Source organism: Antennarius striatus, chromosome 9 (genome assembly GCF_040054535.1).
Source record: "Antennarius striatus isolate MH-2024 chromosome 9, ASM4005453v1, whole genome shotgun sequence".
Lineage (NCBI taxonomy): Eukaryota > Metazoa > Chordata > Actinopteri > Lophiiformes > Antennariidae > Antennarius > Antennarius striatus.
The window spans coordinates 5,165,082-5,191,033 of NC_090784.1; the positions used below are offsets into that span (position 1 = coordinate 5,165,082).

At 38.8% G+C, this 25,952-nt stretch overlaps 1 protein-coding gene across 1 annotated transcript in view; it reads right to left on the reverse strand.

The window, feature by feature from the left end:
• me1 (malic enzyme 1, NADP(+)-dependent, cytosolic) overlaps window positions 1-25,952 on the reverse strand; it is a 107,785-nt gene that overhangs the window by 30,346 nt on the left and 51,487 nt on the right. Inside the window, exons 2-3 of the mRNA XM_068324628.1 lie at window positions 14,368-14,501; window positions 11,209-11,358 (exon numbers count right to left, since the gene is read on the reverse strand). Of these exons, the coding sequence (XP_068180729.1) occupies window positions 11,209-11,358; window positions 14,368-14,501 (284 nt within the window). The remainder of the gene's footprint in view (window positions 1-11,208; window positions 11,359-14,367; window positions 14,502-25,952) is intronic.

Genomic DNA, 25,952 nt, shown 5'->3' on the forward strand with positions numbered 1-25,952 from the left:
AAAAATATTGTTTAATGTCATCTGATTTAATTTGGGCTCCCAGCATAATATTCGAGGCTGCTACAGGGCTTTTTTTACCTGATCATGAACACACGTTGTTTGGTGGAACTGCATACATGTGCATTGAAGTGTGATGTGGGACCTCATAGTAGGTCCTGGAAGAGATCAGGTCAAGGCTTATGGAAGTAGGAGGGCCAAGAGGCCACTGTCCCCCCATTTTATGCCCCCACCTCAACTCAGTTGCAGTTCACACACTGTATCCCTGTTTAAATCATTCCATTCCCCTCTAAGACACAAGGTACAAAATGGAGGCAAGCACAGAACAGGAGTAACATCTAACTTTCAATGCAATCAGAGAAGACATGTAAGACAATCAAAGGCTGAATGTCCTGCCAATAGACGATGCTCCTCGCAGATGTTAATCATTCAGCACTAATTCCTGCTGAGTAACAAAAAAATTCCATTATATTAGGAAATAATATTGTGTTTTCAAACTGGTCCAACATCCTCGGACAGAAGAACAGCTGGGTGTGTCGGATTACAACATCTGGCAGATTTCTCTTCTACAAAACCATCAGCGGTGAGTTTATATATATTTACAATGACAGGGTTAATTAGCACATTGGTAATGTCACACTTAAGAGTGGAAAATGCTACAGTTCAATGCTATTTAGTAATTTTAGTTGAGGCACTTTCAACTTGCTTTTTATTTCTTCTGACTTTTCCTTTTGTGGTCTGCCTGAATTAATGAGACCCATTAGGAACGTGCAGTGGTTTGGGGATGTTCTGTGAGTTGGGTTTGGCCCAAAGTACGCTGGTCTCATCACCCACTGCATTTATCAATCCTAGTGCTATAATTACCTTGGGGATCTCTCCATCTCCCCAGTCCATTGTTATGAACAGGATGTCTGATATGGAATGTACAATATACTCATGTTTTGTAGTATACCATACATTTATACAGTAAAATGTAAGTTAAAATCGTGTATACCTTGAATTAGGTGAGATTATGACTTCATAACAGAGACAGCTTCTGAATGGCTCCTATTGAAGCATGACGAGAACAGATGTAAAATACCGGTAAGTATATACCTGTATAACAACACGGATTCTGTCTGTCTGTGATTCATTCAGGATTTATAATTATTAATATTTAGTTTCATTTTTTTGGAAGAACGAGAACTTGTTATACCTTTATACCATCCATCAAGCAGGAAGAACTTGTGTGCTGTTAAATGTTAGTTTCCTTAAGGTGAACATTTTCAACCCACTAATAATGACATTAGAGCTGTGGGGCTTCAGTCAGAGTGGATGTACGGAGGTCTAGGTGTGAGGTCAAGTCTCTAATGATTAAAACAGATCAAAATACATGCATAGAGAACATCACCTGGGTCAAACCCCATTCCTCTAGTGAGGTCAGAGGTCAAACACAGAATGTGTCTGCATCACCACCAAATCAAATCACCATGCAGTGAGGTCTGTGAAAATACGGTCATACAAGTCACATTTATCACACATATTTATATTTAATCAGAATCAGAAACCCCAAGGGGGAAATTACTTAATTGATATTACAATGATTTTACAATATTCACAGTAGGTTGGGATCAAATAGGTGTTTGCAAAACCACTTAACCTTATACTTTCTTTTTTACAACTTGTCAAATTATTACATTTGACAAACATTGTCAATTTACAATACGGCAATCTTAGTTTACTACGTACTTAAATTAATTTTGTTAATGTTTTGTTAATGTAGCTGCAAGAGGACACAAGCCAGTGTCTTATTGTGCCGGTCCCAAGCCCGGATAAATACAGAGGGTTGCGTCAGGAAGGGCATCCGGCGTAAAATTAATAAATTAATTTTGTTATGTTTTAGCCTCAGTCCGACTGTTAGTTACCATTGATACATTAATCTTAACAAGTCACATCTTATAAGTATTAATCAAATGTCCCACAGACCAAATTGCTGTATTTAAGTTAAGCATGAGAACAGGTTACATGTCTCAAATTATTTATATGTGTATATGGGAAGAATTTTGAAAAGCAGCATCAGACGTACATTAGTGAATAAGTATTGAAGTGTGTTATATGTTTTGGTGTGTTTCCATAACAGCAAAAGGGAGTAAAAAATCCTTTTGACCTCAGATTTAGATGAGAACCATTTAGAATACCCTGGTTCTGATTCTCATAGTATTGTTATGTTTGAAACTGAATGAAGCACTTGGACACACTGTTTTGGTGATTCTTACCATAACTCAGAGCCCACTACAGCAGATGGATATCTTCAAGTTTTCACTTTCTAACCTTGGGCCAAAAGCATGAAAGAATTACAACTGTTCACAACTAAAGCTGATCCGAGAGCTGTCAAAACAAAGACAAATCATCTGCTGGTGCTTTCTAACCACTGCCATTAAGTCAGTAGAGCAAAGTTCTAACTGTATAAATAACGGGCAGAGCTTAAAGTATCAGATACTGTCTGCCTCACACCATTTAGAGATGGCGCATCTAAGTGCAGATAAGAAGGTGATTATTAATCATTAAGTCTGCTGTCTCAGCTCTTATCAGCTGTAAGGAGTGTCCGTATCACCACAACACTGACCCAGTTCTACTCATGGCTTTTGCTTCTTTGCTAAATCAAAACTATAAATCGTTGTGAGAAAATAAATATGTTCCAAAATGCTGACTTTTTAAAACTGTTTTTAACTACTTCGGAATATACCTCCAAATTAAACATATGAAGTGTGTCTTTTTCCATTTAGACACAGAAAAATGAATAAATATGTTGCCATTTGTGAGTATTGACTTTATGGCCAGGAAAATGATAAGACTGATACCACCCTCAGGTTTGTATACAAAGTACTGATTTTTATGTTTGGATTAAAGAAAATAAATTCATGGAGTTGATTACAAAAACACAGTTTCTGTTATAAACGTTTTTTGTTTTTTTTTGTTACTTTGGGTTGCCCCAGACAAGTTTTCTAAGGCTTCATAATGAGATAGAACAGACATGAAAATTGTGTTTTCCTTTCCTTTTAGCCAAGTATTCTTTGAAGAAATTTAGAGAAAAAAATAATTTTTAGTTTTCCCACAATGTAGCAGGCTGGAAAACCAGGTCATGCAGCATTTATTATTATTACTAACCCTTTATAGGGTACTCATTTAAACACTTAAAAAAATTTTTTTTGTTGTCTCCGGCCGAAAACAGTGTTAATGGTGCAATTATGTAGATCTAAACAATTTTAATGATAGTTATTTAAAGGCATTTAGTCATGATGACGCTAATGTGGATGTTCACCCATTTTTTCATAAATAACTGGATCAGTCTTTAAGGTAATGTAACATATGAAGTCTTCCTGCACCACCCCAGCCCCATAAGAATTTATGGTTTGGTAGAAAAAACACATTATATCTGAACCTGACAAATGAAGTGCCACGTCAAGAAAAACAAAAACTTTAGTGAATATAACAATTACTTGGGCTCAGCAAACACAAACTGTAAATCTCCATCATCTTTACGAATGCACTACTGTCCAAACAGTGTCATCAGGTCATTGCTGAAATTCATCAGTGTAAATGTCGCAGCTCTTTCAGTTCGATTGGGTTGATGTTTTTTTTAAAGGTTTTTTTTTTTCATAATTCCATTAGACCATAACGCAGGTTTTACGCTACACTGCCAAGACAGGAGAAAATATGCCAGGGGCTGCCAATTACAAGATGCCAAAAGGTTAGAAAGTGACTCTGGGAGTTTTTTTTTTTAGTTTCCATGAAGGCTGGGGGAACCAAAGCTGGATTTGACAAATTATTGTGCTGTTTTTCCATGCATAATGGTGGTGTTTTGTGTGTCAAAGAGCGTGACAGACTACCAACAGTTTTTTCCAATAATGAAGAGCTGTGCATTTTAGTTACAGGAAAGATTTTCCAGTTGGACTGCTACTTTGTCACTTGTTTGTATGCAAAATAATACTATAGAAGATTATAATGACATTTTTGACATACCATACTCTTGACTAAAATTTGCTGAGACCTGAACTATAAGAGTGACTGTGGTATTTGTCCCATTCTATTACTGCTTTGCATCATACCTGCCCATCTGGCTGCTGCATGTCACACAGGAGTGAGGCCAGCAGCATGAAACAACTCTGCTGAGATGCCAGCAATAACCTAGTTTTTAAGCCACCTCAAACAAGTGCTTTGCCACACAATAATTGCATGCACATTTTAACCTTGGCAGGTGTAATTATGAAGTTAATTAAATTTTATTCCATTTTTTAAAGTCATATGGCCCATACAGGACTCATTTTGGAGAAAACATAACATTTTTGAAACATCCAGAGCACATAAGTACAAAGTAGTGGAGGTGCCAACCACAAAGTTATTCCATAGGGCATCATATTTATATCATCGACTTCTTCCTCTTCTTAGATTTATAGCCCCTCTAGTTTCCCAAGACAGACAGATTAAAGTTAGATGTATACACTGAGGAGAAACTTTAGACCCTATCCTCACCCAACACCTCTGTCATTCAATAAATTTTCCTCTTATGTTTAATGCACTGTGAAATTCACATAAAATTCATTTCAGAGAACGTCGCCAACTTGTCTAACATATCCTGAATGAACAGTCTGCTCAGACACCTGAGGGTTGGCTTTAAAAGTCTGACTGTGAGTCAGACAATACCAAATGAGCTTCATGGGATCATCATCAAGTCACATTTTCCAGTGTGGGCCGGTCAAATGTAAATACTGTGCACCAAAATTTGACCAGTGGAGATGGTTTGGATAAAACTGTGCTCCACAATTTTGTTTGTGGTGGGAATGGAGAGCCATGTATTAATTCACCAGTCAGTATCTTGAAAAAAGTCTACTGAAATTACAGTTAGGCGGCATGGTGGTGCAGTGTTTAGGTCTGTTTCCTCACAGCAAGAAGGTTCCGGGGTCAGTTCCTCTCTGTGTGGACTTTTATGTCCTCACCATGTCAGCAAGGGTTCTCTCTGTCTCCCTCCAACCTCCAACCAAAAGTTTTCATTTGCTGTAACATTAAATGGCTTTTTATATTTTAATTAATATAGGAAATGTTGAGTGTGTACTAATTCACTTTCACAGATGAAATAGGAGCAAATAATATCAAAAGTTTCGGTAAAACATGAACATTTATACTTATTGAACTAAACAGCCTGATTGTTGCCATGAAATTTATTTATATGCGATAAGATAATTAAAGTCAAAATTTAAAGAAATATAGCAGTTATCTACCCAACAAACATCTAATAAACAGCATAAGCAGCGGACAAAACCAATTTCCTTAAACCAAGTACCATGACATGCATTTTACCTGGTTTATGCCGCTTCATCAGCACAAACCAGATACCATGCATTTCAGTTCTACAGCAGCAGTCTCATGGCTCATGTAAAGTAATTGCAGCTGCCCAAACTTAAAATCTAAACTTGACTGACTGCAGGTCATTTGATGACACCTATGACAACCACTGAGTTCATAGATCATGACTGAATTCTAACTGAACCCAAAGACCTTCATGAGATCGGACAGAGATATCCAGGCAGTTTTTCATTCATTAAAGTATAATGAATATATTTACAATGACTTCAAGGCTGTTTCCTAGAGACCGAGGAACAAACTTTGGTTGTTAAAGTGGCACCACTTGTAGCAATCTGCCCCATGTCACAAAGAATCGACACAGGTTTTAGTCAACCCATATTTAGTTTGATTATTTTTCATATTTTTACATATAACAGTAACCTTTCTGTGTATGTATAGTGGGTATAATTAATAATTAATTGTATTATACAAGGGATTCTGAATAGTATCCTTGTGTTACAGACTACTGTGTGATTGACAAACTACTGTGCACCAAATTTCCTTTGCTTTCCCTGGCTCTAAAACTTCTTCAGACATGAGCCCTATATTATTATACAAGGTTCTGAAAGTTCAGGGTGAAATTAATTCCAAATGTTTGCCACGTACCTATGAGGTCAGTGTTATTACAAAGCCATTTCTTTCCTTCCTACTTTTCCAATGTTTCAATGTAGATGGATGGGCTTCTCCCACAAAAGACTAAAATGCAGTAAACAAATACATGAGCAATGGTCATTCAATGGGTCTTGATCAGAGAACAAATTCTCTGTGGACTTCTAAAATTCAATTACAGGTCATAATAGTTCAATAATGATATATATATACAATAACAATTCAGTCGACAAGGTCATTTTCTGTTTGCCCTGGACGCCCATCAATCCAAGTGCAGTGGTTTCTCTAAGACACGTGCACTGTAAATCTGTGTGGTCCTGAATGGAGTGAGATCACAGCTTCAAAGGTCCTAATCTACAAGTCTGGAACACTTCATCATCAAACATGTGCCACTGACATCTCAGCCGATGCCTTTCATTAGGCCTGTATAATCACCTGCAGCATACCCTCTGCTTTGATTTAAAACTAGGCTTACAGGACCTCATCATGGTCCAAGCCTGGTTATTTTACAGTATGTTTGTATGTAGCTGATTATAGGACAAGTTACATTTAATAGTTCTGTTCTTTCATATCCTGACATAATATTGCATACCTATATTTCTGATGATTTGTGGTATTACTTTGCTGGCGTTTACCTGAAAATATCAAACCTTTCTGACTGCCAATCACAAGAAAACAAACAAACTGCAAATACTGGGTCCTCCAACGTCTACCTCCAAAACCATGCAGCTTAGATGAATGTGCCTACACCTCACACACAGCCAAGCTTATGACCAAGGAGAGTTAAGAACTCCTTCAGATTAAAGTACAATGCATCGTCGTTACTCGCGGTTAATGTGTTCCAGGAACCACACGCGAATAACAACTTCCGCGATATAGCGAAAAACTATTTATCTTATAATTTATGGTAATTTAAATGTTTGTGAACCCTCCCCATACTAATGTTAAACCACCTTCTATCTGTATCACCTTCCGGACTCACGGACTTCCGGATGCCGTCAGCCAATACACTCTGAGTACAGTATCATGTGACTACCTACTAAAAATCCACGATGAGTTGAATTCGCGAGCGTTGATGCGCAAATGCGCGAGGGCGCACTGTAGTTGAATATGTCTAACATGCAGAGAGTTATATAACTTTATTTTTCATTTTAATTTAGTGAAATCAGCCTCATTTAGTATATCGTAACTGTGAACATTTGATTGGCAGTGCAAGGCTAATGAATAATGTCAGTTAAACCCCCTCTCTATATATGAAACTGATAGATATGTTGAATCCATTAATTTTCTTGTACACATATACAGGAGGAATGTCATAACCGAATGTATTGATCTGGGTCTTACCCTGACCTCTGCGTAGGAAGACTCCTGTGTCTTACTTTCAGCTCTTGTCAGGCAGTTGTCATAGCAGACTCTCTTTACCCTGACTATGAATTCCGTAATGGGCTACCAATGATCATCTGTCTCCATCAGTAAGATGGATTTGTTCATGTCACTTCCCTCAAGAGCTCCTTGAGGAGGCAGACTCTTCAGTTTAAAGTTTCTATTACGTTTATTTAGACACTCTATTGAAGTGAACCACAGATGGAATGGTGGCACTGGCAATGATTTAAGTTGACCTAATTACCTGAATGTAATAATTGGGATCATTTTTCAGCTACAAAACATGAACATTTATCACAACTAAGAGCTTTTAGCTGTCAAACAAAGTACACAACCCACATTTATAGTGGAAACAGAAACAAACTTTGTCTAATGAACACAGACAAACTTTCTCTGCTGAAACACTGTGTCCGTCATGAGTAAGGTTACCATCTAATCTTCTCATGAAGTGAATGTGTTCCCTTTTTTCCAGTTCTCCTTCCTGCTTCAGCCCTATCTAAAGATCAGTGAATCAGCCGTGTTTTGACACTTAATGGCGCTTGACCTTTAGCCTCCGGCACAGAGTCTAGTGTCGGAGTGTTTAGACTCCATGGGGCAGATTAGCGCGTAAAGTCATGCAAGACAAGGAGACGCTGCTGCCTCCACACAGAAAGTCTTTATACTTGAGAGCCTGTGATTAGAGCCCCAATCTGCTGCTGAGGTGATCCTACTGGAGGACACCCATGCACACACACGCATGCACACACACACACACACACACACACACACACACACACACACACACACACACACACACACGCATGCACACACACACACACACACACACATACACACATACACACACACACACACACACACACACACACACACACACACACACACACACGACACATTCACACTTTGTAGACATTTCTGTAGGTGAATGCTGACTAAAAATCCTTGTGCATGAAAGAACAGGAACAGGAACAATACCTCTCACCTCAGACATGCCCAGCTGAGACACGAGCTCAGGCTACAGGCCAGCTTACTTCTGTCTGCAGGCGAACGAAGAACGCATGTAACGTAACAATCTATACAAAAATCTGTTTGGACATTTCAGTGTTGAACACTGACTTGGAATGAAATTGCTCAAAAGGAACAAAAAAAGTTTTAATTGAATAAACTTTTCCATGTTAACATAAGTTACTGTGCAGCATTGAAATGAAGCTTCACTTCATTCAAGCTGCATTTGTTGTGGAGGAACTGGTAGCTTAGCTCTCTGCGCTTTCCAAGTAGCTTGCCCAGCACTGATTATACATCCAGTTGGCGAATTTTGAATGTGAAGACACACTCAAAACCACAGAATGGCAACTTAAAGCTCCTCTGGGAACCAGAAATATACATGAAATTTTATTGTAATCAGCAAAACAAAAAATCTGTCAACCTCATGGTAGCACTTGAGAAAGTTATAGTGCTGCCAAAGCTAGTTGCTCCTGAAATTACCATCCAGAGAGCACAAAATTAACTTGACCAAACATAGAGATGATATGTAAAAAATACACAAAGCATGGTTAGCAGAGGGAAATCTGGCTCGAAATCAAAATCTGCTAAGAGACATTGGGATTTGTCTCGGGTGTATTCTGGTGTATACATTTTTTGGAGGCCAAAACTCTCAACCCTGAGGTCTCTGGCAGCAGGTCCAGTCCCTCTGCAGAGCAAATTTGAGAGTGTGCAAAATAAGTCTCCTGGTCCGCATGGAGTGAGAGGAAGTGAAGTATGCTGGGGATATTTTTTACATAGTTCAGCAGGGACATGAAAACAGGGTGTTGGGTTGTTGTTGTGTGCTTGTAAATATTTATATGTATCCAAGTATTTTGAATGTTCCCAGAAACGATTGGTGTTCTTCATATAAAGTCATGCTAAAGTCTTTATTTTAGTCAAGTGTTTAGAACATTCAGAAAATTACTTGTTTGCTAAAGAGTGAAGGCAGGATATGGGAACATGCTGAAACTTGAATCTCATACCAATACTCTAAAAAAGTGTTAGAAGTACTCCTAAATATGTTTTCACCACACTAAGCTATGCTTTCAAAATCAAACTTCTTTAAAATTTCTGATATTTTTCCACGTTGACCAAAATGCCGCCTGGCTACCAACAACGACTCACCACAGTTGGTTGCTCTGTGGATTGTTAGCTTAAATGTGTCCTTTCAGACCTGTCAGTGATGATTGTGACCGGCATTAACAGCTCAGCTTAAGAGTCTGTGAAGGGCAGGGTGGTCTTTTTCCTATCAGTCTGAATAGAATAAAAACAAACCCAACACTTGTAATGACCTGAGCACCGTTAAATGCAGGAAGGAAGGGGAAGGAAGTGTGTGTGTCAGAGAGTGAAAGTGTGTTCATGGTACATGACAAGAGGAAACCAATGAAAACCAACCATCTGTCTGCTCGGCGCACAGCCAGTTCGCCTCAAGGTAAACTCTGGGCTGATTTCTGCAGCTTGCAGCAGTCCTGACAAAACTCCAGCTGAAAGAGCCACAACGCCCAAATTTGGCTCATATTTTATAACATCAAAGACAAGTATGAAAATAGCATGCATATGTACTTACTTAAGGGTCCTTGGGTGTTTGGTTTCATTGCAATACATCAAATCATGTCACGATTTGCTGTAGGTTCATTAGATGTTAGTGCAATCTTCTGCAAGCTACAAAACTGTTAAGGTTCCATCCATCCTTTTTTATAACCATTTATTCTTTGCAGGCTGATCATGGCTGACATTGGGTAAGAGGTGGGATACACCCTGAACAAGTCACCAGTTCTTCACAGCCAATAAAAAGAAGCTCACAATCCAGGAATTCTTGTATTGTAAACACACTGATGAGGACATACTCCGTTAGTAGTAGGTTGATCAAGATAATCTGCTGGTACGTGGATAGATACCAGATCCTGTTCTCTTTCACAGAGTAAAGACATAGTTCATGTGACTTTTGTGTTTCTTTTCATACTTTATCATTGTTTACATAAATCATATATAATTAATTATATACAGGTAAAACATGCATGTCTATTGGTTGTTTTTTCACAGTTTTGGGGGTTTGGGTTTTTTTTACAAGGCAGAAACGGATTAAAATGATTGTAGTTATTCTAGGTGGAAAAATTTGTTTTGAGTTATGAGCTTAATGACGGAACGAATTAAACCCGTAACTCAAGGTACTACTGCAATTTGTTGGTTGCTTTCCTGTATTTATCAGAGGAAGTTTATAATCTCCTCTTTGCTCCCCATAGATGTAATGATTTTATATGCTGTGAACAAGGCACACCCTTCATTTCCATGCCTTGTGTTTTGAACCTTTTCTTATGTACTACATTTATTCCACTTCAAGTATGCATCAAAACATTTTTGAAGGGTATTTTAATATATGCAGTTTTAATGTTCATTATCGATAAAATGAGATGTGCAATAGCGGCTTGCATACTTCCACTTTCAACTCTTTGTCTGTATGTTTCCCTTTACCAAGTATAACATATAAACAGCGATCTGTGTCACAAACCTCAGACCAGGCAGCTCAAAAAACTATTCAATGTGAGGAACAGCAGCTCAGAGCATGAGAAATTGATTATATACAGCAAGCAGAAGAAATGCTGACAAAAAGTACCACACAAAAATATCAGCCAATATAGTAAAACACTTAACAGCTGAGTGGAGGAAAACTAGTTTGGTGAGAACAGTCAGAGAAAACTGTATCACTCACTTTCCCTTGGCTAGCTGCCTGTTCACAGCAAATAAACAAAAGAAATTCAACACTTGGACCTTGAAAATGAACTATTTTATTAAAAAGAATTTGCTGCTGTGTCTCACCTCGGTCTTGTATATATCCTGCCATACTGCTGACAGGCCAGGCCCACAGTGGGAGTGTAAATGATGGGCATAAACCTTTCGATGTCTGATGCAAGCACCCGATAGAACAGCTTCTCATTTTGGTCCTGGAGCCCCATCAGAAACACATATCTGGGAGAGACAGGAAGAGGCAGGGAGGGAAACGCAGCATGTTAATCTTCAACATCTTGACTCCTACCTGCTGAACTGGGGAGGGGATTATTGAAGTCAGATGTCAGAACCTGTATGTTTGGGACTGAAACGCACCAGGCAAGAAGGAAGGAAGTGGAAGGAAATAGTGGAAGGAAAAATAATTGCAAATTTTTTTGCTCACACTAGAATATTTTTAGTGCACTCATTTGATTGTGAAATCATTGTGAGCTTACAAAGAGATGAGAAAAAAAGAAAAGGGAATTCCCCCAAATGTACAGTAATTAGTTATAAAGATTTGTTTTTCTTGTGTTCCAAATTACTGGAAAATAAACAGAATAAAAATCACCCTCTTTGATAGTCTACAAAAGCACTTTGTTCTTACTGTAGAATGACCAGAAACTGAGGGTTTGTGTCTGACCCAAATTAAACAGCACATGCCAAAAAACGTCTCTTTTCCCAATCAGAGAAGTTTCCATAGGGCCAAGAAAACAAGGTGGCTCTTGTTGAGGGGATAAAGAGTATGGACGCCCTCTCTGCTATAGGTTAGGCCACAGCAGCTGCACAATACATGGTGGTGACAGTTGCTATTGAGGACAGTGTTTTTATTTTGGTGAACCAAATTTGCTTCTGCCACAATTTATCACATAAGGGATTTGATTAACCTCACAGTATGGAACTGAAGTCAGTCTTTAGGGGACTAATTGTTTGCTGTAGAGTAGCATACATGTTCCTGCTGTTTTTGTATAGTTTTACTATCTTTTGATTTTGAAGTTAGACCAAAACATTTTGTTGGCATGACTGACAGCTTCAGTGTGGAGGTTTTCAATGGATAGTTTCATTGTGAACATCAGGAATACTTTATGACTATACACTTAAACACAAAAGTATATTATAAAGCACTACATCAACTGTCACAAAAAATATTTTTGTGTATTATAATGAAACAAAAGTTCTTGTATTAACAAATGATAATACCATGTGACATGATATGGTCACTCATACACACCTCAAAATCACCTCCTAGTACCTTAAATATTTCATATATCATAACTTATATGCAAGTTAGATTGAGCACTTAATAACACATGCAAAATGAGTAAGTAACAAAATGTATTTTCATGTAATTCTGTAAAACTTTATTGTTGCATATTCAAAGTCAAAAAAATACAGCTTGTATTTTATTAATCCCTTTGTGGGTTAGGGTTAGGGTCATTGTGTGTGTGTGTGTGTGTGTGTGTGTGTGTGTGTGTGTGTGTGTGTGTGTGTGTGTGTGTGTGTGTGTGTGTGTGTGTGTGTGTGCATAAAATGGTTGTAACCGCCGTGCGGCGCTACCCACTGTGCCACCGTGCCGCCCTCTATTATTCAAAAAATCTCGATAACAGCGACTATTGATTAAAATGTGTTAGTTGCAGGAATTAGTGAAATATTCACTTTTTTATATTCCAATAAAGCCTAATCTTGAAAAATCCGAAGTGCATCGCTTTAAGGTGTGCAATGAAAAGACAAATATTTGAACCTTGTGGACTTATAATTTAATTCCAACACTTCATGTATTCACTCTTCACTGTCACCTTGTTCATGTTGATCAACCAAAACCATGATTAAACATGGCAAAGATTATGAAGGTGTTGTTTATACATTCTTAACCTTAAATGATCTTAGTACTACCCACAACCTGAAACATAAATATTTACAGTACACACTAATTGAAAAAGGACGATTCATTTACTAAGTGCATTGTATCATTTATTTAAAGTCTACCTGCTGGATATAGGGATATATCCTTCTTTATCTTCATTTACTTTAGTATAACTGATGAACTAGCTCACTTAAGGCTTGTTCCTGGTTTCTAACAACCTCATTGAATGTGATGCTTACCGTTAAACTGCTGTAATTCACTTGGCAAAACCTTTGAACATTCATTTCCTCTGTTGACAGTACGGTCGCAGCAGATACTTAAATCATTCTATCATCTCCGATCATTGGTACATGTGTTTACAGAACTCTTTGCCATGATTTGTCATGGTAATTTAATAACCCAAGAATTTCCACAAAAACACAATTATGGGAGTCCAGACATCTGATTAAAAATAGATAACTATGCAGCAAAAATTGTAGAAATGTAAAAAATGCAAGAGGCCATCCAACAAATAATGCTGAAGCAGGGAAATATACTGGACACAAACACAACAGGCTTGAGCAATGACAGGCAAATAGCTGCAGTTAATCCACAGCAGCAAAGCCCATAGTGGGACTAAACTAGAGGCTGACAGACAGATTGCTGGTGACACTGACAGGGCATGGGAATGGCAATGACAGGCTCATAATTGCTGTTTTAGATAATGGTACTGTGATGTTGCTATGGTGGAAAATAATGTTGCTTTCAAGAAGCTGTCCAGTTCCTGTTGACCTTAAATCCGGAATCACCAGCAACTCACTCAGCCTTGACATTAGTTGTAACAGCTGATGGAAGAGTTGCCTGAGAGATGGCGTCTAGGATAAGAAGCTATTTCACAGACAGACAACATTCAGGGTACGAGTATGATGTGAGAATGTACAGCAGTCGATGACATCACTTTGAGGCCTGACCTTGATCAAAGAGAGATTGAAATGTGAGCGTGGGACAGATTCGTAACCTAATGCTAACAGCCACAAGTTGTAAGTGTCTAATGAAGCATTCAAAACTGAACTGAAGTTTTCATTTGGTCACTGTGGAGGTTATAAAAACATTAACGAGAGCAGGGAGGAGTGAGTGAATTGGAAGGGAAGGAGGACCGTGGATATTTGTTCAGTGAAATATGCAGTGTTCGGAGATGAATGTCCATCTCAGAGGGCTCATTGCTAATCTGCCTCTCATGTTTTGAAGCCTTCCAGATGTAGGATCTCTTTGTATGCACAGTGGCAGGAGAATCCTCTGGGGAAACAGGCAAAACTCTACTGAATGTCTGAAGAGGGAAAAAATTGTCTGTTTTCGAACGTCAGTCTCACCTGTCCAGGTCGTCTGTCTTCATGTCATAGTTCTTGAGCACCCGGAGCAGCTGGACATCCTGGTCGATGAAGCAGGGGGGCAGGAGACCATGTGTCCCCAGCTGGAGACGTTCCTCCAAAGAGAAAGCCATGCCCTGCAAAGCACAAAGACATCAGCATGTTATACTGCATACAGAAACATCTACTGGGTGGAAATATAAAAACAGGAAGGCTGATTCTTTTAGTAAACCAAAATCTGGTTGTGAGCTCAATCTCAGAAAAATTCAAACAGCAGTTTGTGGTAACATAGCATGCTTTCATTTTTTTTACATGGTTTTAAGCAATGTTTAGATTTTCATGCTGCAGGATGATAAAAGTTGGTTATCTAATTCTCATCATGTTCTCATCCTTATCATGTTATGTCTAGAGGTTATTACATATATCTCTGCCAATCAACTTCCTCATCCAAGTTGAAGGAAGAAAGTAATGTTGTGCTTTTATCTGCTCAATCTGATGCTTGTGTTGTTAAGTGTTAAATGGTAAACCCAGACTGTAGTTTAATGTCCAGAATAATTGTAATTTCCTGCTAGCAAAGCATTTCCATTCGTAGTCAGTCCTTTTTTACTCTTGGTATTTAGACTCAACCCAGGTCAACTGCACTCTTAGACCTCTATTTGAACTTTGAACAATTGGATATTCAGGAAAATATTCACCAATCATTTCTAGGCAAACATTCCTGAGAGTTGAGAGAACCAGAATGCCAGACATGTCCTCTGTTCCACCAGGGTGTTTGCTGTCAGAGGAGCTCCCTCTGAGCTTGTGTGTGATCAGAGGGGCCGCTGCAGCCTTACAGTCTGGTGTGATGTCCTCTTCCACCAATGAGCATCCTCAAAAACACACAAACAACACGGCCGAGACTAATAACCTACTTCACTTTGACCTTTACTTTGGCTTTCATCTTACTCTCCTCTGACCTTTGATTTGACCTCTGACCTGTGACGTTTCCACCAAGTAGACAAGGATCTTACTTAGAAGAGGTGTTGTGTGTTGACGTAACTTTGGAAAGTGGTGATGCCATGGAAATGGGGTATTTACGCAGCAGCTCCTCTGATTTAAAAGAGTGAGATGTGTCCCCAGATCATCTTGAACAGTCTTAGAAGCCTTATTAAAAATGGGAACAGCATTCACTCCTACCCTCAACTGACACATAATAGAGAATTTTCATTGTCACCCAAACAATTAAAAACCGACGAACCAGTGGAGATTTAGCCTCAACATGACAGCTACTGTTACTGACTGGTCAGACAAACATAGTTAATGTCTAACATTTGGATCACATCCATGGTTTCTTGGCCCTGATTTACACAATTTACAGCCTTTCCAAACTACCAGTGCTACTGTGTATCTGGTTGTGTTAAAACATTGCTGAGGCCGTAAAAGATGCACTTTCTTACACAACACACATTGTTAGAGGAAAACAGGAAACACACAACACAGGGAAATACGTTTGGACTACAACTATTGTCTTGCAGATACACAGCTGACAGATGTTATTCTAAAATGACTATTCCAACAGTTAGTTTAAAAGCAAATAGTTTTCAAATTGTTGATTTTAGATTTAATCTCAGTGATTCCTGCTGGTAATGATATCATGAAGTAGGGAATGATGGGAAAGAAACAAGCAAAATGTCTTTTTCTCTTTGGCAGAACATCTAAAGGAATGATTTTGTGTGTTTTTACTTTTGACAACCTAAAATCATTACTGGATGTCATTACATGCATTAACAGAGCAACATGTAAACATCAGTTGAAACAATGTTAACTGGCAGTCCTGTTCCATCTCAGCTTCAGTGAAAAATGGCACTGGCTATTTCAGACACTAAAGTAGGGTTCTGGTCTGTCCGTTCTTCTCCGGGGCTCTATGCAGTCTGTACTTAACAGACCTCAAAGAGACAGAAGCAGCTCTGAATTACAACCTTCCTCCATTTATCAAAAAGATTTTCTATTTTTCAGAGAGCCAGCTGTTCACTTCAGACTCAACATGTGTGTTTGGAACAGCAGCTGGTCCTTGATGCACCACTGCTCTGCCTTCTGCCACAGCTGACCATGAGGGGAATGAGTCTTAAAATACACAAGGCAAACGGAGCTCTTTCATTAGTTGTTATACATTTATTGAAGTCTTATGTTCTGCTTCTTGCTGCCCTTTTAAAAAGAAAATTCATTTGTTAAAACTCTGTTGTATGTTCACTCAATTGATATGTTTTAATTGTGTTATTTGTACAGTATGTTTGCATGTGTTTTTCCTCAAAATCAGAACTGCATTAATAGGATGCCCTTAATTAATACACACATAAATGTCTCATTCAGTCAATCTTTATTCAGTCAATCATGAATCAATCAATCAATGGATGGATTGATCAACCAACCAATCAATCATCTTCTTTACGATACTTTTTACTTTAAGTTGGACAATTAAAAGTAGAAACAGCAATGGAATTACTATAAATATAGAAATCAAGAACAATTATTCTGTACGTATATCACAGCCAGTCGATGTGAATGGAAAGCCCCATGAAAGTGTTCAATGCCTCATTAAGAATAATTACCCAAACAGCACTTTGGGCCCCCAAATGCTGTCACTGTCACATGTGAAATAGATCCCATCCATGGAGTTCAGCCCAAACCGACCAATTAACATCCCCCACAAAGAAGAGGCAGCTTGGCCTTTCAGAGGGGAAATCCTGCCCTGTCACTTAATGATTGGAGATATGGATAATTAGGTCAAGGCCGGGCTGGTAATGGTGGGGGAAAAGAAAAGTGGTGGGGGTTAGTGGAGAGAACGTTTTTCATTGCATGGTTCGAAGAGTTTGGCTGAGAAACTGTGGGATTAATTGACACCAATTTTGACATCTCTTTGACTTTTGACTTGAATGTTGGCTTTGCTCTGCCTTTGTCCTGGGTTTTTGAATAGAATCAGCAAATGGTTCAAGTCCAAGGTTTGGCTTGTCTCTTTCAGTTAACGTGACTGTCAGTTAGCCTTCGGCTGTGACAAGAAACAATACTGTCTCAACATAGGCCACAATAGTGAATCAACATAGTGAATCAACAGTTTATCAATGACAATAATTCTGAAGCTTTGCATTTGAAATTTTTAAGAAATACCCTTTCAAATGACTTGGAGCAGTCCTGCTCAAAAGGAATCAAAATTGTCAAATCTGTCACTGTTATCAGAGTCCTTGTTCATTCTGTTAACAAAGTTGTACTGCTTGTCTTCTGTGCTGGATGCTTGGGCTTAAACAAGTCAAGCATTAGATTTAGAAGTGTATCAATCATAGACTGCACCAATGCTACCATCCTCTTTAACCATGTTTTATGGTTTATGGTTTATGTTCATGACAACCAAAGTATACTGGCATGCACATAGTGCAACACATTGAAACCTAAAGGCAAACAAAAATGACCACACATACTGACAGCATTCCTCTGTTTGTTTGTCTGAATACAGGTTTGACTACTGTGATGCTTGCCCTCGCTGCCCTCAGAAGTCCTAAACTGGGCTGAGCAGAATAAACCCTAGAAAGCTTCCACATGTCCCTGACCACATCTGAAGTGCCCACACCCTTTGCCAACACATGTGACTGCCACAGCACCATGTTCCAGAAGCCACGGGAACAACCCAAACCTGTAATCATCCCATGGCCAGTGCCACCCTTTAACCTCGTGCTGCTGCCATGCCCAGCATGAAACGTTCAGTGGAGAGGAAACAGCTAATTAGTTCACCAGATGACCAAACAAGAAAGATGAATCAACTGATAAAATGCCTGCCCGGACCCAAAAAACCAAGGGTGGGTTTCTGCCCTTTCAGAACAAAGATACAGAAATCCAAACATTGTGCTACCTTGTCCTTCAATTTCCCTCGGCTATAACCTCACTGAGTTCACTGAGCAGAGCCACTCCCTTCATTACAGCTAAATTGTCCCTTGACTTAAATTCCTTGTTGTCCTCACTGTTTGTTTTAACTTGTGCAGACAATATCAGCACTGTTCTCAACTGTTTCTCACATGTTTTTCCCCCAAATATTTTCCCATATTTCACTTGGGGAAACTGAGGCACGTTGCTACACTGTGCTGAGACAAATTACAAACACGAGTGAAGCAAATGTCTGATCTGATAAAACTGAAATGGGCTACTATGCTACACATTCTTAATTATAGAATTAGTTTTATACTTATTCAGAAGATAATAATAATTTACTACATTATTTCCATGCACAGCAATACATATATCCTGTTCTTAACTACAAACTGCAAAAAGAGTTAAACAATCAATTTACATTTTGGGTATGTTTACTGCCAACTGCTATCTCGACATTAGTCTCCGATTCTACACAAAGAACAAATGAAGTAATAACTTCATGTTATTTCATGCTCATGTTAAACAACCAAGGGTAGACACTCTTTTTAGTCCCAGGAGTTGTCAATAGCAGTAGTGATCTTATTTCTCACAGATACTAAGCTATTACAAATGGAAGAAATGTATAGGTGGAAATATAAGGATCTTATATTGTATAACATATAATGCAATACCCAATAAAATTTTAAAGTTTAAGTAAATCTTCCTGAATCAATAATAAAGAAATTTTTGTTAACAAGATGGAAAATTTTATAATCGGTTTACTTTGGAAATAAAATACATCATAACTGAAGGAGCTTTATTACAGTGATGCATTAAGCAAGAAAAGCTACATTTCCACTGGGACACTACATGTAATGGTCTGATGTAACAGCGGAAGCTGATCTGTGTATGTAGTCTCACAGTACATGTTTTTACAACACCCAGCCCTGCTTACATTGTATTTTTGATCATTTCATGTCAGAGTGTTTTACTCATACTAGTAAAGCACAGAAACACTCCCAAAAGTGTGCTTTACTCTCCTGTACCTGAAAAATTGCTTTTATATATAATATGTGATTGTGACAATAACTGGATAACTGGTTTCAATGGACAATTTTCCCAATATTGTGATAAAGGAAAGCTTTAACGGAAGACTTAAACCCTCAAAGCCTTTCCACTTTCCAGGAAAACTTTAAAATGAGGCAATCCCACACAAAGCCATGATTGACTTGGCTTGCAATCTTCCCAGATGAGACAGGAGGAGGCCCACAATCCCCTACCCTCAAGCACACTAATCCCACTTCCAAATAATAAGTTACTGAATTCTTCCCTCCTCCTCAGAGATGCACCTTCAACAGGCACGCCGTCTGGTCCAGGAGACACAGCCCCTATTGACAGACCTGAGCCTAACAAGACAGGAAGACCTTCCTCCATTGAGTCTCCGTCAACCACGACTGGAGATCAGACATGGAGACAAAAGCCCACAAGCCTTCTGCAGGGAGAGGGCTCAAATGTTTGGCACTGGGTTCGGACTTGGCAGAGACATGTGTGGCCACAGAGCACTTCTCTATTCAGCTATGTGTGGGAGAGGGACTGCTTTCTTTTCACAGTGGGTTGAGCTGAAGTACTAGAGGGGATGGCATTCTTGCCTTTCTTTTTAATCAGGAAAACCACTTCCTGAAGGTAATGTATAGTATCAGCCATCCTAATCCTGCTTTCACCATTTATCTTCAGTTCAGGTTGTATTAGTGCCAGCATGACCTCTTAGCTCAATGATTCCAGCCTCATTAATAATATTTATGAGGAATTAGTACAAAGTATCTCATAGTGTTCCATGGGGATTAGAAGTGAACAAAGATGCAGTAAAACCAGGTAAAACCACAACAGTCCCAATGAAAAGTAATAAAGATTTTTAAAAGGTGTTGAAAAAGAATGCTTTAATTAACACAAATATATATGGGATAAGTATTCTACTGGGCCCACTGTTTCATATTCAGTGTTTCACAAGTCATTATGCACCCAATATGGCACATACTGCTATTCTAATCATAAAATAAACTTCACATTGTTTAATTCAAAACAAAATCATCAAGAACTACTTGGCTAGTTATAAGTCTTCCAGGTGTTTCCTCAAAAAAACAATGAAAAGAAATGAACATTTTGTACAAGTAGTTTTTCCACTAACATTGTCAGATGTTGGTCTGAGAGTTAATTACGGCAAATCAAACTATGGCTATGATATCCATCCATCCATCCATCCATCCATCCATCCATCCATCCATCCATCATCCATTCATTCATCCATCCATCCATCCATCCATCCATCCATCCATCAATCCATCCATCCATCCATCCATCCATCAATCTCTCCTCTCGCCTGTAGCCTCCAGGCTCCATCTTAACCTGTCATCCAAAAGGTGGAAAAACAGGTGTAGACAACACACCAGATGCATCAACAGCAGACTGTGGGGCTACACATAGACAAGCAACCACACACTCACATCTACGGACACTATGACCGGATCACTCACCTAATTTGTTTTTGGAGTGGGGGGAAACTAGAATGAACCCACGTAGACACAGGGAGAACATACAAAGCCCACACAGAAAGGATTAGAACATTCTTGCTGTGAGGCAACAGCGCTACCCACTGTGCCCATAGTGTGTTCAACCAATTACAATTACCCAAGTAATTACTTTATGAATGTAATTATGAGATGTAATAAGAACAATCTTAAATTTGAGAACATAGAAAAGCTCAGAAAAAATTGTTGAGTAGGCATTTCAAGAGGAGAACTCTATGTTCAAAATTATAGAAGCAATTACAATAAAACAATAAATATTGACATAAATTTATTAACTTGAATATGATGGAGTATTTCTAGGAGTATAATGTGAGAGTAACTGACAAATTGTATATTTTCAGCAAGTTCAAAACCTTTGCACTGGCAGTAAAATGCAGAATGCCTGTGGATATAATAGTTGATTTTGAATAAAAGCTCAAATGGACTGTGGGGGGCCCAAGATTTGAATAACATTCAGTGAGACTGTGAGGAAGTTATCTACAGCGGTTGAGTTTACCCACACTGTTGTTGTTCCGTAGACCAGACTATCTGGATTCATTTCTGCTGGTGATGTCAGGGCTCCTCAGACCGGCAACCTCTCTGCAGCTGACCAAACAGGGAACAGAGGGCTGTTGAGGTTCTTCCCATAAACACTACAATCAGCATCATCCCCTACTATTACCACCACATGTTTTCTCCACACTGCACAAGGAGTCAAGCAAAAGATTGTCTCTTGCAGTTGAGGCAGACAGCACCAACTCAATCACGTCATTGCACTCTGCTGCAAAAAATGGTACTCAATATACAGAAGAAAAAGGAAGATGGTGATTTGGCTTTGACCCGAAAATACAGAAACTTCATACCCAGACTGTTCATATATATTCACATAAACACCCTTGCTCTTAACACTGAAGATTCTATGCAAACCAGATGTGCAGACTAAGCCCACTTCGAGAGTCAGCAGAAACTGAATTAGAAACTTGCTATCAAGGAAAAAGTCTTGATGAGTTCATCGGCTGAGCCGACAGTGACCCACTCTGGGGGAGATTCTGGCCATCAGCTGGAGGAAACTCTGATTTATTCATCTCCATCTCCACTGCAGCATATAAAAACACAATTTCGTGCACAGATATACCCACAATACAAATGTAGCATTGTCAATCCAGATTTTCTTCATAAAAACACACTGCTTAGTAAACATACACAAAGCCTACCTAGACCATGATTGACAACACAGAAAGATAAGTCAATGTAATCTTGCCACAGAACCCACCACTTTGTCCACATTGTGTACAAGTACAGCATGGTGTCCACTTGTTTGACCAACTGCGGTGCGTGAGTCTAGACGCTGTGAAAACAGCTCGCAGGGGTAAAAGAGTAGGAAGCCAAGTGAAATGACAGATTGATCCCATAGTTATCACAGTCAGGATTAGAGGATAGGCCCTAAAGATGAGAGAAATGTATGGCTGTAGAGTAAAAAAAAAACAAAGAAAAGAGCGCGAAAAAGAGAAAGAAAGTATAGGATTGGGACACTCTTCTATGAGGGTCAAGAAAAAACTGGCATCGTCTGGCTGGTGGTTGACTAGATTTAACAGGCCACTGAGGACTTATTCATAGCCCTTTCAGGCTGAGATCAGCCAGGCAGCCAGGCTTGTTATATAACGGCAAAACCACCCGACCAATCACTACCAGCACCAAACTGTCTGGGCTGCCACGTAGAGAAAGATGCAGTACTGTGAAGTCTATCAGGAACTGGTTCCTACACTGCACCCTATTATGTGGAAAAACACATAGCTGGAGATGTAACTGAAGCTGCTATAAGCAGGCCTGGATAAAGCATCAACCTTTCAGCAAAGCAACAGACCCATAATAGAGTGAGATCCTGGAAATCTTCCCTAAAGAAAAAATAACGAATAAATAAAAGCGAGATCACTTTTTAATATGTCTCTTCACTGTAGCTATGGGTTGATAAAGCTTTATCATCTATCAGTACATAAGTCATTTAAAGTGATTACTCTTGTCATCAGAATAGGTGAATCATACACAAATGTGGACGCTTTACTGAATATCACAGCTTTGATTACTTTTTGGATGTTTTAATGCATTGATGCTTGTTTTTTTTATTGTAAAGCATTCTTGAGTGCTTTGTGATCAATGAATGGATGTATTATATTTTCTGTAGTTCAGATTCAGGCAATTTTTCCAAATTTCAACCACCTACTGGCAGCAGCATCAGCTGATATAAACAATCTACTCTTTAGGAATCGTTCCCATATAATGTTTGTACTCTGTAACTTCCTCCATGAAAATAATATCTTTTATAGCCACTGAGTCTCAGATTTGTAGTTGCAATTTAAAATACTGGGGTTCGCCTGCAAAATCATTTTCTGGCGAAACTCTTCAAAAGCGGAATGAGAAAGAAAACAGGTGTGAAACCTCTACAGTGTGGTCTCAGGGTTTCCCGCGCACAGCAGAACTAGTCCACAAAGCCAGTTTAGTGACTTCATATATGAAATGTTTTAATGCACTCTCTTACTTGTTACATTAGCATAAGTAGGCAAGAATGTGTTGGAGGAGTGATAACGAGAAGGAAATAGAGAAAGAGGGCGTCAAGGGCAAAATGAATGATTTCATTCATTCCAGTGTGTGTGTACATGTGTCAGCACTAACTCAGCATTTGATCTGCAAGACACAGCAGCCATGAATCAGAATGGAGGTGAGGCCGGGACTGCTTTTTGTCAAAGACAAACCTTTGTGTGTAAACTGTTGACCTTTTTCAAGAAAGCTTTGCACTCCATATCGATGAATATGATTCCTAACCCTCCCGAGGAGCCACTTATAAATGGAGACAGGGGGGACATGCCTGCCATTAATCATTTTGAATGGTGTGATGTCACTCACACGGTGGGGAGGGGTCTTGGATCAGTGTCTCTGTCAATCATTAAAATTGTACACCCATATGCAGTCAGTCTGTAAATGTTTGTAAGTTTGTAAGAAGGACCCCTGAAAACCCCATTGTCCACAGATCAAGGTTAGTATCGCTCTCTAACATTTGACAAAATAAAGCATTTTCAGGCTTGTTTAGAAAACATGTTAAATGCTATCACCTTAGTAAAATGTTGATAGCCGTTAATATGAAAAATTATTTTAAATATTCTAACCAAGGTCGTGTTTACATAGTCATCCACAGTAATGCCTGCAAATTTTGGTTTTAATTTGAAATGTATGTCTGCCTTTATGAGACTGAATTGATCACTTTATGGACAAGTCAGAATTTTTTTTTCTACTGTTATTGTTATTGTGAATAATAATAAAATGATTGTTTTATTAAACGGCTTAATTTTCCGTTCTATAAAAAAATAGGATAATTCAAGCATGTATGTGGGTGGAAACTTGTGTATGTGTGTGTGTGTGTGTGTGTGTGTGGTTGCTTGCTCTGTGCATAAAAAAATAATCCACACCACTGCAGAGGAGCTAATATTCTCTAATAACTAACAAAACATCCACTTCCTCCTACAGTACTGAATGTGGAATTACACCTTGTCCAGGTATGGTAAAGAAAAAACATGGAAGGTAAAATGGTAGTTTGACGATGCATGTTCCCCGGGGTCACCCCGTAATCCACCAGCATGCCCCCATGCCCACAAAGGGAGCACACCCCATTATTTGAGTATCACTGATTTAATGGGTTTGTGATTCTTTAACTGGTTAATAGTAGTAAAGATGCCACATAAAATATTATGACAATAAAATTGAAGTAGAAATACAAACTACAAACTATGCTATTAGATAAACATCTGACATCTCTTGTTCCTGAATTTGATTTCTGGTCTGGATGTCTAATAAAAATGTCTATCATTATTTGATAACAATGGTTCAAAACTTTATTAAGCCATGTTTTGTCACAAGTTTAGAAGTCTTCATGCATAGTAAGTGACCATTGTTGAATCCTAAATTTGACAAAATTGGCTATCACCTGTAAAAACATGTATTTCTCAAGAGCAGTTCACCTTTTGGTTGTACAACAGCAGCCAGACTGTGCCCCTGAAGTGAGTAAAGGTAATTTTCCGACCCTCTTAAGCTGCAAAATGACATTCCAAAACTGTCCAGCTGTGCTGATTTCTCTGATCTATTTCCCTACAAATTAACATCTTCTGCTTTCAGTCCCTGATGTTCTTAAATCAGTTTGTAACTGAGATGAGGAACACGCATGAGCAATGTGATCATTTTTGTGGCTTGGCATCGGAAATAACTTAATCAGGGATCCCTCTATATTTTGAGCCAAAAAAGCATTTCATGTTTTTTTAAGAGCAGACAGATGGGTTTGGCTGACACATGGTGAGCACATGTTAAAGGCACAGCTGTCAGAGGAAGTCAAAAACATATGTAAGCACATGGCTATCAAAATGTCTGTAAATTTTTGGGAATGTATACAATGTGTCAAAAGAATCTGAAACTCTATTGGGTTAGTCACTTGCTTTAATCAATTTGTTTAAAATTTAACTTTAAACAAATCCCAATGCACCAGGATAGTCTCAGCATCTACAAGATGACAAGGAGTGAGACAATTTGAAGAAGCTATTTGACAATGAGGGTCAAAGATGTCTCCACTCAGCAGTCAATCGCTGATGCAAATCCAAAAAACAAACACAAAGGCCTTCAAATGACCCCTTTCTCCTTCGACACACTGCTTAATTTACATGCATATGCCACAAGTCATCCGTTGGCTGCCCTCGACTCAAATGACTTGTTATCTGTTCAACACATGAAACCCGGCCTGTAAGACCTCACTCATTTTCAAATTGTTATGAAGATGATACAACACCTGATCTACAGCTACTAAGTAACTCCAAAATCAACACAGCCCTCCATGCACAACTGTGTGATTAATTGGGTATATTAATCTTGTTTGCCTTCTAGTGTAAAAAAAAGCATGCTAATCTATTGATATGCCCACCCACTCAGGATTAAGGGTGTCGAGATGACGACCCCCCTAACTCCCTACGCACCAGCAGCTCCAACAACCCTGATAGGCATAACCCTAGCAAGCACCAAGTTACACAAAACAAAGCCAGGATAGCAACCTGTGAAGCTCAGAGGAGAAAAGTAATTTTGAGCATTTTTAGCACTTTATGCAAATAAATTAAA